The sequence below is a fragment of the Vombatus ursinus genome, unplaced genomic scaffold (assembly GCF_900497805.2).
Source record: "Vombatus ursinus unplaced genomic scaffold, bare-nosed wombat genome assembly UNPS02009205.1, whole genome shotgun sequence".
NCBI classification, from domain to species: domain Eukaryota; kingdom Metazoa; phylum Chordata; class Mammalia; order Diprotodontia; family Vombatidae; genus Vombatus; species Vombatus ursinus.
Window position 1 is genome coordinate 55,556,984 of NW_020948983.1, and position 16,472 is coordinate 55,573,455.

A 16,472-nucleotide genomic window follows, 5' to 3' on the forward strand; every position below is an offset into this window, starting at 1 on the left:
ATTTACCAGAGTCAAGAAAATTATATACACAATGAGATAAATGAAAATAAGGTAAATAAGGTAAATGAAAAGAATAACCACTACAAAACAAATGAAAATGAATGTTGCTAAATTACTAAAAATAAAGTTGATCTCAATAAAGAGATAAGAGAACAGATGCCCCCCTATTTCTTTGCAAACGACTAAAGAGGTGGGAATCTTTGAGTGTGGACTGTATATACTGTCAGATTTTTTCCAATATATTGATAGATTGTACTAATTTTTCTCTCTTTTGTTTTATAATATTTTTTTTTTTGGTTCTCTGGGAAGGGAAGAGGGAGGGATATAAGGGAAATCTTAGGCAATGTAGAAACAAAAGATTTAAAACATTTATTAAAAAAAAATTAAAATAACATTTTTCCTCCGTCAATATTACCTTTTTTTTATAACGGTAATTTTACAGCTCTAATTTAGAGGAATAATAATGCTTTAAAACAAAATTACACCACAATAAGTTTTCACTACAAGTTCAAACCCTGGGTAGGAAAAGTGATTCAATAAGACAAAATTCTTAAGAGTTATTTTAAGGGGCAGCTAGGTGGTGCAGTGGATAGAGCTCTGGCCTTGTAGTCAGGAGGACCTGAGTTCAAATCCAGTCTCAGACACATGACACTAGCTGTGTGATCCTGGGCAAGTCACTTAACCCCGATTGCCTCACCAAAAACAAAACAAAAAAAAAGAGTTACTTTAATAAATAGATGTAAAATTATGTGAAGTGTACATACTAATAAGCTAGATGTTTGATTATTTAATGAGCCTTAAAATAAAATTCAAAACATTAATTTAAGCAAACAGTCAATACACATAAGCAATTTTCTTTTATCTATATTGATTGAAGAGTCTAGTGAGGATAAATTAAAACATAATCCAAAATTTATTATCAATTAATTTTTGTAATATATTATTTATTTAGATAGATAGATTTCAGCACTTCGACAGATCTATCATTTGCCATTGTGGGTACTTATTCCATTGATACACTGCAACCCTTTCTAAGACTTACTAGAATGTATCATTAGTTGCTGCAGCCAAAAACAAAAAACAAGCTTCATCACCTTATTGCCAACATTGAGTTATTAATTTGTCTAAATTTAGCTAAGCTAGAAGAAAGCTGCTTGAACAAAGGCAGGTAGCCTAACTCCCACATACCTACTTTAGCAAAAACCTTAAAACAGCACCATTCTAAATAACAATCAAGAATTACAAGAAAAAAAGTACCATGACTTCATCCACTTATCTAGAAACCCATAGCTAACAGGAAAAGAGATCTGCCAGAAAAATCAGTGTCAGAATAGATAAACAAGGCAGAGAAGCCCCTTAAGGTAAGCAAAGAAGGGCTACCTCTTTGGCCTACAAGTCTCTGTATCCATTTGGAAGCAGCAAGAAGAGGGTGCCTATGAAAAAGATTTCCTGTGGTCAGAAACCTACCGTGTGGACCTTGGAAGAAACTGAAAGCAGCAGATCCAGACAGACACATCCCAGGAACTGGAGTTCAGAACTGGGACTTAGGTGACCATGAGTGAGACCAAACAGAGCTGACCCCACCACCCAAAAAAGGAGTTGGGAGCAGAGTCTGCCCAGGGCACAAAACTATAATTAGGAACTAAAGTTGGATGTAAGTAAACAGAAGAAGACACTGACCACTATGCAGAATTTTTATAGATCCAGAGATATAGAAAATTTAGCCCAGAAGAAGAAAGTAGCTTCATACCAACTGCAAGCAAAGCCTTAAGGAAAAATGGTATTTCCACAAAGACTATAAATACTTTTAAGAAATGAAACAAGAAAATTTTTTAAAAATGAAATGAAAACTTTCAAGGAAAAAAACTGGAAAGTGATTAAGTACCTTAGAACAGAAAGCGGCAAACCTCACCCAAATAATGGACTTTCTGAAAATTAGAGCATACCAAACAGGAATCAATGACTCCATGACACAATAAGGAAAATTAGAACAAAAAAAAATAATTAAAAATTGGAAGAAAATCTAAGACATTTATCAAAAACAAAGAACTTGAAAACAGATCAAGGAGAGATAATTTTAGAATCATTGAATTCTTTAGAAACCACGATTAAAAAAATACACGGGCACAATACTTCAAGAATCATAACTGAAAACTGATCACATATATTATCAGAGGGCAAAGTGAAACAGAAAGAATTCACAGAACATCTCCTGAAAGAAACTCCCAGAGATAAAGCTCCAAGAATGTCTCAGCTAATGTCTAGAGGTTGCAGAGGGGAAAAATACTGCAAATAACCAGAAAGAATGAGTTCAACTACCAGAGAACCCACAATGAGGATCACACAAGACCTGGCAGTTTCTATTACAAAAGAAATAAGACCTTGGAGTACGATATTTAAAAAGGCAAAAGATGTAGACTTATAACTCAGAATAAACTTACCATGCAAAAGTGAATATAATTTTACAGGAAGAAAAATGAACACAATGGAATAAAGGACATTCAAGAACTTTTGATGAAAAGACTAGAGCTGAGTAGAAATTCTGAAGTGCAAACAGAAAAATCAAGAGAAACTGAGAAAGGTAATTTTTTTTAAAAAAACTCTCATACTGCAACATACACATTGATGCTCCCTCAACTGTCCTAATTTCCCAGTTCCTCAATGTACCGAATTCCCATGAACTACTACTCCACTTCATCACAACCTCACACAGAGAGGGTCATACATAGGGAGATCTTGCCATCACCCTAAGTGGAACCTTCCATGTTTGTGAACTCTGAAATTACTTTATCTGATCATAAGATTTTATAATTCCATCTTTCCTTAAGCCTTATAAGCCCTAGCCCTGTTCTTCATCACCACTAAGCCTACCAGTTCCTCTACCCCTCAGTTCTTCCTGAGGCCATCAATGCTGTACTAGCTACACTCATCTCCCTTTCCCATCTCAAACCCTTAGTAAATCAGTTCAACTCTACACTATCTTCTACATTAGAATTACTTGCCCCCTTGCCCTATTAATGATCATACTTTATCAATCTCCAACCTAGGGCTATTCCCATCCTCTACCTACTTTGTTCCTATTCACATGCTGCAGAATAAAGCTGGAGAAAATAAGGAAATCATATTGATTGAGTCTATTACAAATTTGTTATACAATCTAATTAAGGCCTCATTGTAAAATGGAATCTTTTTAGACCTCAAAGTTACCACAGTAGCTATTACAAACCTTTTTATCCTTCCTCAAGTCTCCTGTGGTACCCTTCCCACCCTGTCCTCTCTCAGCTGAGGATCTTGTTTCATATTTCATTGAAAAAAAATGAAGTCTTTCACTGACAGCTCCCTCTTCTCCCTTCTTCATTTCACATTATGCAGACATCTTGCCCTGCAATCTCCTGCTTTACCCATTTCACACAAAGAGGTGATTCTCCTTGCCACAGCAAAGCTTTAATATGCATCCTTGATCTTACCCTTTCCCATCTTCTCCAGCCCACTATCATCTCCACTCTCTAGGTTCAACCTTTCCCTACTAGCTTGTTTCTTACTGTCTACAAATAAGCCCATATCTCTTCTATCCTTCAGAAAAAAAAACAACAAAAAACCTTTACTTGACCCAGGCAACCCCACTAGCATTTCTCCTCCTTGGAAAAGCCCTCTACACTTGGTTCCTCCCCTTCCTTTCCTCTTACTCTCTTCTAAATCCTCTGCAGCTCAGTCTCCTCATTCAACTTAAACTGCTCCAAAGTTACCAATAATCTTGTAATCCCCAAATCCAATGGCCTTTTCTCAATCCTAATCCTTACTGACCTCTCTGAAACACTTGACACTGTAGATCACTTTCTTCTGCATACACTTTCTAGATTTTTGTGATACTGTTCTCTCCTGGTTCTGCTCCTACCTGTCTAATTAATTACTCCTTTTGAGTCTCTTTTGCTGCATTTTCATGCTCACTGTGGGTACCCTCTAAGGTTCTGTCTTGGGCCCTCTTCTCCTATCTGTCTCTACTGTTTCAATTGGTGATCTTCTTAGCTCCCATAGGTTCAACTACTACTTCTATGAAAATGATACAAGATCTATATATCCAGCTGTAATGTCTCTCCTGAGTTAAAGTCATATCACTAACTGACTTTTGGACATCTCTAATTAGGTGTCCTCTATGCATTTTGAACTCAATGAATCCAAAATAAAACTCCTCTTTCCCCTCAAATTCTTCCCCCTTCTGTGACAGCACCATATTCCTCCTAGCCACACAGGCTCACATCCTCAGGGTCATCCTTGATTCCTCACTCTAACTCACCCAACATGTCCAATCTGTTATTAAATCTTGTCATTTATACCTTTACAATATCTCTCTTATATGTCCTCTTTTACAACTTACATAACCACCAGAGAACCTCATCATTTCTTTGACTGATTTTTTTTTTTTTTTGGTGGTGGGAGGAATGGGAGGAAGAATTGTTGTTTTTTTTTTAATTTTTTAAGATTTTTAAAAATTTTCAGTTCCAAATTTTCTCCCTCCCTCCTGCCCCACCACCCTTCTTGAGAAGGTAAGCAATTTGATATCTGCTATACATGTGAAGTCATGCAAAACATATTTTGATATTAGCAATATTGCAAAAAAAAATAAAGTAAAAAAAATATGTTTCAATACATACTTAGAGGTTCATCAATTCAATCTCTGGAGGTGGATAGCATTTTTTACCATGAGGCCTTTGGAATTGTCATGGATCACTGTATTAAAAAGAAGAGCTAAGTCTTTCATGGTTAAACATCATTACAAATATTGCTATTATTATGTACAATGTTCTCCTGGTTTTGCTCACTTTGCTTTCCATTAGTTCACATAAGATTTCCCAGGTTTTCTGAAACCATTCCTTGTCATTTCTTGTATAACAATTGTATTCCATCACAATCATATACTACTATTTGTTCAGCTAATCCCCAAATGAAGGACATTCCCTCAATTTCTAATTTTTTGCCACCACAAAAAGAGAGCTGCTGTAAACATTTTTGCACGTATCTTGCCTGGGCTATTGTGAATCTCCTAATCAGTCTCCCTCCTTCAAGTCTCTCCCTATTTGTCCATACAGCTTCCAAAATGATTTTCGAAAAGCACAGATCTGACTGCGTCACCCCCTTACTCAATACACATCATTGGCTCCCTATTACCTCAAGAATCAAATATAAAATCCTTCATTTGTCTTTAAAACCTCTTCACAATCAGGCCCTTTCCTACCTTTCCCAGAAAAATCTTCTTATACTTTACTCCATTCCCACACTGTATAATCTAGTTATACTTGTTTCCCTGCTGTTCTCATATATAACACTTCATCTCCTTCCTCAGTGCCTTCTTTTTTTTAAAATTTCAATCAATATTTATTAATTGCCTACGTACCAGGCACAGTGCTAAGCACTAGGGATACAAAGAAACAATCTCTATCCTCAAGGAGTCTGCAATCCAATGGGGGAAACAACATGCAAACAAATATATACAAACAAGCTATACAAATAATAGAAAATAATTAACCGAGGGAATGCACAAGAGTTATGAGGGGTTTGGTTAAAGCGTAGCTGCCCTCCTTCAAAGTGCAAGCTGGATGTACTCTGGGACTGTCAGATCTTGAGGACTTGCTTCTTTACATTTCCCTTGCACCCTGAAGCAAATAATAGGGGAAGGGAATTTCTCTCACTTATTCCCCAACCAGGAGCAGCAATAGTAAGTTACATATGGTACATGCAGCCTAGCTAAAATCCTATCTCTGTACAAGTCTCAACCAATCTCCTTTGAGATTGCCTTCTAAGATTATACAGGAACACCAGCTGAATGCTTTTGTTGGTATCACATGTATACCGCATCACCAACATCACCGCATTTGGTACCTGTTCTTTTTCTTTTCTCTGCTCCGACTAACGGCATATCTTGCTTTAACACAAAGTCTAAAATAAATTTCTTATTTTTTTAATGTCATAAAATGTTGATTTACTGATTCCAAATTCATCCATTACACTTTTAAGAGAGTACCCCAGATTCAATTCTATTCAAGATTTCATTTTTTCCTCTAAATCCAATGTTGTGTATTTTCCTCTCTTATTCCAATATATAGAAACAAGAGAAGTTGGGAGAGAAACAGCAATATTGGATGACAGTAAGTAAGAAGTTGAAAAACACAAAGGGCACAGATATTGGTACTAAAATACTGACAGAATAGCAACCGCAGGTGGTACAGATTGGTGGGAAGGTAATGACCTAACAATGAACATCAGAGGTTCCCCTTCTCACGGCCTTTAAAGACTGCCACTACTAGAGTTCTTCCTCTACCCTACTATTACCATAGCACTATAATAGTGAACTTCCAGGAACATTTCAGTACCCTCTCACTTCTTGTCCTTCTCAAGTACAGACAATCAGGAAGGAAAGAAGCCCATAATGCACCCTGAAACTCTCCCTATAACCCCACATAAAAGAAGTTGTACAGGACAACAGAGAGCATAGAAAAAGAAAGAGGTATGAGCAAAGAAAAATCAAAGGATGCCTAAAGTCTCTAAAACGGAGCTGAAAGGAGGGTAAGAGAGGGAACGAGTTGGTAGACTGAGGTCAAATCTTTTTCTTTCTCAATGCTATGGCTTTACCTCACTGCCAAGAAAAAAAAAAATAGCACAATTCAGTAAATACAGCTAATGAGACAACAGGCTTTGAACCTGGGACAGGTCTTTAGTCTTCCAGGACCTGCCATATGTGTTACTTTGATGTTCTGAGAACTTGAGACAGAGGGCATTTTGCTGAATAATGAAGTCAATAAAGCAGCCCATTATCAAAATAAACACAATTTTACCATATTCAATAACATGTCCTGGCAAATCTCTTACATTTATTACATTGGTTGATTATTAATTTCATGGTTGGTAATGATATTTCTGCTCTGAGTGAAGCTTTTCCCACACTCAGGTCATAGGATTTAGAGGTTGGAAAGAATTTAGAGATCATCTAGTCCAACCTCCCATTTTACAGATAAGGAAAATGAGTTCCAGAGATATTTACTCGCCTAATGTCACATAACAAGTAATGGTCAAAACCACCTGACCCCAAGTATAGTGCTCTTTCCGTTATACCACAGTCTGTGAGGACAAAGTGAGACAGTATTTGTAAATTACTTTACAAACCTCAAAATGCTAATGCAAATGTTACTTTTATTATTAAAGTCTTCACTCTGAAATTACCTTTCATCTACATTGTATATGTCTTGTATGTACAGCTATTTGCATGTTGTCTCTCTCATTAGAATGTGAATTCCTTGAAGGCAGGACCATGTTTTTGCCTTTCTTCATATCCCTAGAACTTAGCACAATGCCTGGAACACAGTAAATGCTTAAATAAACGCTTGTTTAATGACTTACTGATGAAGAAGTAACATTCTAATTAGGGGAGGAAAAGCAAGTGTTCTTTCAGAACTTTAATGTCTTCAAAGGACATTGACTGAGTTAAATAAGACAAATCTGCCTGGAGGTGGAGTAGTTCTGTTCCGCTGATTTTAAGATAGAAAAGAAAAGGGAGAGTAGAAGAAGACACTAGAGTAGAAAGGATAAAGAAGGTGATGGAACTAGTATGCAAACATGTAACAAAGTTTGGAGGGAAAGTCATTAGGTGAACCTTACTCTCATTCAGGCAGATAGATACACACACACACACACACACACACACACACACACACACATTTTGGTAGAGAAATATAGCAAACTTAACAGGGAAAGATATGCCAATAGAGGTAAGGTTAAGAGGGAGGATAAAACCAAGGACGTGAAAGTCATGAGCAAAATGAACATTGGCTTTGGAGGGTAGACCCTTGAAGGGAAGATTAAAAGGGTTAAAAAACAAAAAGGCAAGAACTAGTTATAGGGTCTAGACAAGGGGAAAAAGAGGAGCAGTGAGATGGAAGCAAAACGCTTCAATTATAAGCTTATGGTGTTCTTCATATTCCCTCTCTTTCATCACCCTCTTCTTTGTGCTAAGAGAAGTGACTGGGAAAAACCTACACAGTAAGTTACTTTGATTAAGATATAATATCAAGATACATTGGGAACTGATTCAAATATATAAGAACATCCCACATGAATAAATGGTCAAGGGATATGTACAGGCATTTCTCAAAGGATGAAATCCAAAGCATCAATAGCCATATAAAAATCCTCTAAATCACTAATAATGAAAACAAAACTATCCACTCATCAGATTGCCAAAACAACTAAAATAATTAAAAAACAAATTTTTTTTAAAAGTAAAATGGTTATTGTTAGAGGGGTTATGGGAGCATAGGCACACAAATGCATTGTACAGGAAGCTCTGAATTAATCAAGCATTTCTAGACTACCACTTGTGGTGGTGGGCTTTGGCCAGGGCCTGCTTTGACTCTCACTAATACCTGATTGTTGTACAGAGATAAGTACCCTAAGGGCAGTGGGCATAGTAAGAATTTAACTAGGTGGGAGCAGGGAAAAACAAGATTGTAAGATGTCAAATAGATAGGCCTCAAATCACAGAGACTCTGCCTTGACTACTGCACTCTTACAAGACCCTCAGCCTGTGCTCCCTAATGCGAAATCCTGACCGGGAGGAACGTAAGTGCGGAGGAACGGAGTTAAGCATGAGGAGGCCATTCGTTGCCTGAAACTTTTATTGAGATAAATCTTACATCATGTATCCTTGCCCTGTGTTTGACAAATGTATTCTTCTCTGCTAAGTTAACAGTTCTTAAAGGTTCTTCCTCAACTTCCTTGAACAGAATTATGCCAAAAAGTTATTAAACTGTGCATTCCACCAACCTAGCAATACTGCAACTAAGCTTTTACCTCACAGAGATCAAAGAAAAAGAAAAGGATACATATGTAGAAAAATATTTATAACAACATGTTTTGCTGTAGCAAAGAACTATAAACTAAGGGAATGATCATTAATTGAGGAATGACTAAACAAATTCCAGTACATAAAGAGCCGTGGTGCAACAAGAGACATGCGTTTGTGAACAGGCTACTATGTAGATTTGCTTTGCTTGGCTGCACCATTTATTCCAAGGATTTTTTTTTCTTGCTTTATTTGGAGGAAGGCAATAATAATCTCCCGAAAAAGGAAAAGAAAAAATGATCATCAAACTTATTATAAAAATGAGAAAATGAGTTAAGTGGCTTCTCAGAAAACAAACACACAGCCTGTCATGAGATCTTCACTAAGCTTTTCCAGGTTTTAAGAACCTGTTGCAGCTTGTGATTTGCCAGCACAGCCTTTGTGGGTGCAAGGTCCTGTCCCTGAGCCAATGAAGAAATGAGTTCTACTGGAAGGTTCATAGCCACGCTGAATGGGTTCACTAAAAATTTATGTCATCTACTCTCAAATGAGCCCTTACTACTTTACCTCAATCCTTTTCCTCTTCCCAGTAAGTCAATAAACACTTTATTAGTTAGTCAATAAACATTTGTTAAGTGCCTATTATATACCAGGCACTGTGTTAAATGCTGGGGGTGCAAAAAGAAGCGAAATACAGTCCCTGCCCTCAAGGAGCTCACACTCTACCCTCCATCAGTACTGCATCACACTGCCCACAGCAGTGGTTTGAAACCTTCTTTTCTCCAACCATATTACATCATCATCCCCTAAGGATCTAGTAGTGCTGTAACAGGGTCAAGGAGTATGCATAGCTCAGTGACTTTGGGGGGAAGGTTCCAAATTCCAAGTCCCTTCTAGATACAGAATGTGAGCTCGTTGAGAGTAGAAACTGTCGTGATTTTCTTTCTGCGCCCCCCCACGGCTTGGCATACATTAAGTGTTTTTCATTAATTCCAAACAGCAAATTAAGAGAGAAGAAGAAAAGCTATTTCAGGAAGCTTAGCCAGATGGAGAGAATAAGCTACAATTCAAATAAATATATTATTAGAAACTAGGCAGAGAGGGGAAAAAAGAGCAATATGTGCAGAAAATCTTCCAGCAGTCGCTGGAAAGTCTGTGACTCTCTTTTCCCTTCCACAGATGCCGAGGGAACTATGTCAGTACCTCATTTAACTGGCATCACTGGGAAATGAAGGTCTTCACATGAATGACTTTTCCAGATAATTAGAAAATCTCCTTTAAATACCCAAACTTTTACCATCACTTTTAACTGAAAACTTTCTAAAATAATTTCATAGTTAAAAAGGCAAGGCAACAAATGTGTGGGGCTGAAAGGTAATAGTAAAAATGCATTTCCAAAGATGAACTAGGTGCAAGAAGTAGTGACAAAGAGATTATCTAGGAAATGTGTGATTGGAAAAGGAAGTGGGTCAGTCACAAAGGGAGAGCAAGGGATAATCGTTAGCCCAAGTCTTGTACTAGAATCTATGAAATGTTCAAAGATCTAGAGAAAGTACTCTAGAACACTGGAAGGACATGAACAAGCATGGCACTGGATGAAGCAATAAGAATGGGTTGTAATGGGCACCCTTAGAGGAAATATAGACCTCAATGGGCTCATGATTCAATTTAAGTCTAACACTATCTGGTTACATCTTTTTTTTTTAATTCCTACCAAGAAAAGAGAATGAAAATGAAATGAAAAGTAGAATTCACTTCTGCTTTTCAACTTGGGATATTTCCCAGTGTCTAAAATATGCCCCTCAAATGAAATTACACCAAAATAACAAAACTGAGAACATTTCTCTTCTATTAAGGCATCACAGCCCATATAAAAAAAAAAAGATGCTTAGGCATCCAGATACAATAGTCCACAACCCCTCCCAGTTTCTATTTTAAGGTTGTTTAATGTTTGCCACTTATTTTAAACTTACAATTCAACAAGCATTTATTAAGTGTATAATTTATGTCAGTCACTGTAATAGATTCTGGAGATACAAAGACAAAAATTAAAGAGACCCTGGCCTCAAGAAATTTGCATTCTACCAGGAAGAAATGAGGGGCAGTTAGATGGCTCAGCAGATAGAGTGCTAGGCCTGGAGTCAGGAAGACCTGACTTTAAATCTGGTCTCCGACATTTAATAGCTGCGTAACCCTTAAACCTCTGTTTGCCTTAATCCACTGGAGAAGGAAATGGCAAAGCATTTGAATATCCTTGGCAAGAGAACACCATGGACAGTATTGGTGTGCTGTGAGATCAGAAAGAGTCAGACACGACTGAACAACAAGGGAGAAAAAAACACAGGCTCATAGGAACATAGATTTAGAGCTAGAAGGGCCTTTAGAGGTCATCAGATACAACCCCCTCATTTTACATATGAGGAAACTAAGGCACAGAGAGATTGAGCGACTTGGCCAAGGTAACACAGGCACTGAGTGACAAAATTGGGATTAGAATGGACTTCATATTGAGTGTTCTTTCAACTATATCACACTGGTTCCAGAGGGCGCCAGAATAAGTATCAGAGGTTGGGGGTGAATCCAGGTCTTCCTGTCTCTAAGTCTAGTGTCATATCTACTACCTCCTATACGTAGAAAAGCAAATATAAAATACGGATGGTGCAAATGGTGGGCAGTATCAGAAAAAGCCACAGGCAGAAGGCAGCACATAATCTGAACCTTGAAGTTAGCTATGGTGTGGAGTGAAGAGACATAACGTTCTAGGCAGAGGCAACCCTGGACAATAAGGTGGGAAATGGATTGTAGTGTCCAGAGAATGGACAGTTTGGCTGCAACACAAAATACGTGATAGGGAATAATAAGAAAGTAGACTGGAAGGGTAGGTTAGGGCCAAATTATGGGGGGCTTTAAATGCCCAATTAAAGATCTTGTATTTTATTCTACAGGCAATAAGGAGTCGCTAGAGTACTCTGAGCAAGAGTGACACAATCAGACTGTGCTTCAGGATTATCATTTTACTGAGAATGGAGTGGTGAAAGGAAGGATTGGATGCATGGAAAACAATCAGGGTACTATTGTAATAGTGTAGGCAAGAGGTTATGAACCTGAATTAGCAGTAAGCTTTTAAAAAACTGTATCTTTTGTTTTTGTATCACCTTCATTTCTGAATGTATCACTCTCCGTCCCATACCCAGAGAGCCATCTCTTATAAGAAAGATTTAAAGAGGAAAAAAAAAAGCAGTTTGGGAATACTGACCAATATATTAACTGAGTTGGGCAGTATCTGCAATGTTCCATATCTCCTATCTTCTTCAGGGAAAGCTTTGCCATTATAAGCACAATAAAAACAACTAACTTTCTTGCAGTAATGGCTGGGATCAGAAGAAAAGGAAATATATAACTGAGCCCTGATTGCATATTCACATTCATACCCCAATTCTCTCTAATTCCCTTAAGTTGAATGTCATGTATACTGGACAAGTATGGAACAAAACAGAACTTCCTGGAATCCCACAAAGTATAAACTCAATGAAATGAAAATCTACCCAAACTACTTTTTGGCTCCTCTGTGAGAGGTAGGAAAGTAGCCACTATAAATAAATTCCATCTAGTTCTGCCAAAAATCTAAAATAAACCAACCTCTCCTCAAAGTCAGTGGGAGCAAAAGCTACTAAAAAGTATAACTATTTGACAGCTGTTTGCTGCTTGGAAATGACCGTCTCTCTAAAACGAAGGCAATTTCTAGTTTATACTAAAGCCTGATGCCAGATTGGAAGGAAACAAGAAAGTAAAAAAAATGGATATAATGGGAATTCTTTACAATATTCTTTATCACCTTCCTCACAAAATAGGTAAAGGAGTGCTGGGAAAGGGCAATAATAGATCAGAATAACAATAAAGAGCTGGCAAAATTAAAGAAATGAATGATTTTTTTTTTCTTTTTGGCTAAGCAATGGGGTTAAGTGATTTGCCCAGGGTCACACAGCTAGTAAGTGTAAAGTGTCTGAGGCTAGATTTAAATTCAAGTCCTCCTGACTCCAAGGCAGGAGCTCTATCCATTGTGCCACCTAGCTACCCGAATGAATGATTCTTTAACAATGGACAAGGTAGGACACAGAATAGGGCCTTCCTGGGCAACCCACTTGATGAAAAAAACAACTCAACAGATGGAAATTCAAACAAAATGAGTTGATAACTTCCATTTTTTTGCAATGTGAACCCTCTCTGCCAATGGTGGATTCCTTGCTTTGAGATTACCTTTGAGAAAACAAAGAGCACATATGTTCATTTCATGCGATAAGTATTTCAATGTCCTAAACAAATCTAGAATATTTTTGATAAACTGCTGAACCCTGACCAGGGAAAATGGTGAAAGAGATGTAGTCTACAGAAATAGTTCTTGTCAACAAAGAAACCAATTCACTTTGAATTTGAGTCAAGGCAGCCACAGAGTAGATATAAACTTACAATGAAAAAATACACATTTTGTATGAGGTTACACATTCTGAATGTATATCATTCACAATCTGTCAGTTATTGGCTGGTGGAGTTTAAATTACCTTTGCTACTACATGTATTTTTAAAACACTGGGTATTGAAACTGGTCATTCTCAGAACACACTACCATGCCCACCCTCCTTATTAAGATTTCAAGATCAGTCATATCAGAACAATATGCATACAGCCTAATAGAATGAAGTATTCTAGCAATGGAGTGTATTAATGGCAGTTTATTTTTAAAAATCATCTGAATAAACAGTCACTTGCCTACAGAGAACAATTCTGAAATTTTTTAGGCCACATATTGGATGGCTAACCATTTGGGGTTATTCTTTCTTAAAATAACTAATACTGATGGTAATAGTTTTGTAAACATTTTATGAAGATGAGAAAATACACATATGGGTCAGTAATTGTTATCTTTTTCATCACAATTTTTTGTTATTAATATTTGTTATTATTTGCAATTGATTCATTCTCTTAGTATTTTCCCCTAATATATTTACAAAGGGTTTTGAATTCTTGAAAGAACATTCACTTCCATGACTACATGACAAATTATGTAATAGTTACAAATCTATTACTGCAGCCATTTTGCTGTTTTAAAAACATGTTTAGAGGGGCAGCTAGGTGGCACAGTGGATAGAGCATTGGCCCCGGAGTCAGGAGGACCTGAGTTCAACTCCAGCCTCAGACACATGATACTCACTAGCTGTGTGACCCTGGGTAAGCCACTTAACCTCGATTACCTCGCCAAAACAAAACAAAAACATGTTTAGGCCCATCAAATTTGCTTTGGGTTCTCATTACTTTTATCAATGCTTTCTTTTCTCTGTCTTCTCTGAGTTATAGATAATCCTTCTTGCTGTCACTTATCTTATTAGGTATAGAGAAGATAAATATCTGATTGTGGCTAATACACTACATAACAATTCCCACCAAAAAACATCCGTAATTTTACCACCACTACCTTTTTTTTTTTTTTTTACAGTAACAAAGGTAAGACTTCTAAATATTCTCACCAGGTGTTAATTTGTATGTCAATATTGTTAGACAGTTTGTATGTTCAATTTATCTGTATGAAGAAATTCTGATGTTATTTTAGGAAAGTTCCTTCTTAGACCACAACTCAATTACTTCCCTAAAATAAAATACCCCAAGTCTTCAAGAAACAAGACAGCATGTAAATGTTCAAGTGAAAACAATGGTTGATTATATCAGCAAAATCGAAAGACAATTTTTTTTCAGGGTTTCAAAAGATCCATGTTATTATCAACAGAGGTAATTGTACAAACACATATTCCAACTACTCCATATCTTAGCAGACAATCTTCATGGATTGCTATGGCCAAAACAATTTGTTATCTAATGGTCAACATTTGTGAGATACAAAAAGAGATACTTACCATACTATTATTGAGATTCTTGTCAACTTTGCAGAATGTATGTGGTGGACTTTCTCCTTTACTAGGTATGATAATACAGATATCTGTGACAGCTAACGTGTTCTGTGTCATGCTCTCAGAGGCCCTCCTGTAAGTGACATAAATTCTTTGTGATGAGGTACTACCACTAATGGTTGCAGGGCGACCATGTGGAGTAGTCTGAATAATTTCACAGCCTTGTTTTATTCTTTCTTTCCAGTCATATAAGACCCTAAAAATTAAACACAAGCAAACCTTCCATAAATAAACAGAACACCTTGATCCTTTAACATATGAAACCAGAAAAATTAACAAAATTTTATTATTTCACTTTTAAGGAAAATGTAGAGATAAGGATGTTTCCTCACATAGAAAAAGAAAATTAATAGAATGAAATTATAAAATGAGCTAAAGTCAATACATTTTATCACAATAACAAAATAACAAGAGCAATAATTAAGAACCAAAGCATTAGGTTTTAACTCTAATTAACGGAATTAATGCATACTATCTATGGGACATTGTGTGAGTATGTTTTAGAAGATTTATGGGAAAAGATGGGTAAAAATTGCACAGTGTGAGACAGCATAGCTATACATTGTGACTCCATTGTTGGAGGGAATAGCCACAGAAGATATCACAGTCATTAAATTACCTAACAAATACGATATCATTTTCCTTTTTTAAAGCTAAAGAGGCTTCCTTTAGAAGAAATAACGATATCACCGACATAAGTTTCAATTCTGCAACCCTCCTTCCCCTTGCCTAAATTTTATAAACTTGTCTGTCTGCTCACTCGCTTCTCCCCATTAGATGGGATAAAGTTGGTTGGATTTGCTGTATAGCGCTTTTTGTTTCCTATCTTTTCAAAAGGTTTTGAAAGGGAAAAACAGAACTAGAAAGGGAAAGGCTGTCACCATTTCCAGGGTCATTAGAAGAGAGCCCTAGTAACAACTGACTGCAAATGCCTTCTCAAAGCTACAACAAATAGCAGAAGACTTAAAAATTCTGGTATATAGAAAGGAAGAAAAGGTTTAGGAATTCCTTTCTCCTAAGTGACCTTTCCAAGTCTATGAAAGTAACTACATGAAAACCAAAGACAAAGAAATCCATGAAATGTGAAATAAAATTTTCATAAATCCAAGATTTAAATATGCATAAAAATTTCTAGACTGTTAATATCTGCACAAAGACTTTTTGCTTCTACAAAATAGTTTAAAATACAATAAGTACTCTGTTTTTAGTGTACTGTTTTCAGGGCTTCTTAAACTTTTTTTCCACTCACAACCCCTTCAGCACTTCTTACACTGTGGGTCGCGGCTGACTTTAAATTATACTTAAGTTGAATTTTTCAACGTTAAGTAAATTCTCATTAACGTTAGAGGTTAACATGCCTTTAAGTTCTCTTTCTCTGCTCTCTAATAAATAAAATTCTTATTCACAATACTGTTACATAGAAATTTTCAAAATGTTATTGTACACTAAACTTTAATTAATACTACTAAAAGGTAGTGGTCAGAAGAATAGAATCATGAAATTTCAGGGTTGAAAAGGGCCTTAGGGATAGGAAATATCCAGTTATTTTCTACTAAGAGAGGTACAGAAATGGTAATGGAACACAAAAATATGAGATTTAATATAAGGAAAGAAAGGGGTGGGGAACCTGTGGCCTCGAGGCCACATGTGGCCCTCTAGGTCCTCAAGTGTGGCCCTTT

General features: G+C 36.6%; 1 protein-coding gene across 6 annotated transcripts in view; it reads right to left on the reverse strand.

The window, feature by feature from the left end:
• Positions 1 to 16,472, reverse strand: part of DENND4A (DENN domain containing 4A) — a 145,826-nt gene that overhangs the window by 79,299 nt on the left and 50,055 nt on the right. For all 6 annotated transcript variants that reach the window (XM_027851561.1, XM_027851562.1, XM_027851563.1 and 3 more), the window contains one exon: positions 14,740 to 14,989. In XM_027851561.1, coding sequence (XP_027707362.1) covers positions 14,740 to 14,989 — 250 coding nt within the window. The remainder of the gene's footprint in view (positions 1 to 14,739; positions 14,990 to 16,472) is intronic.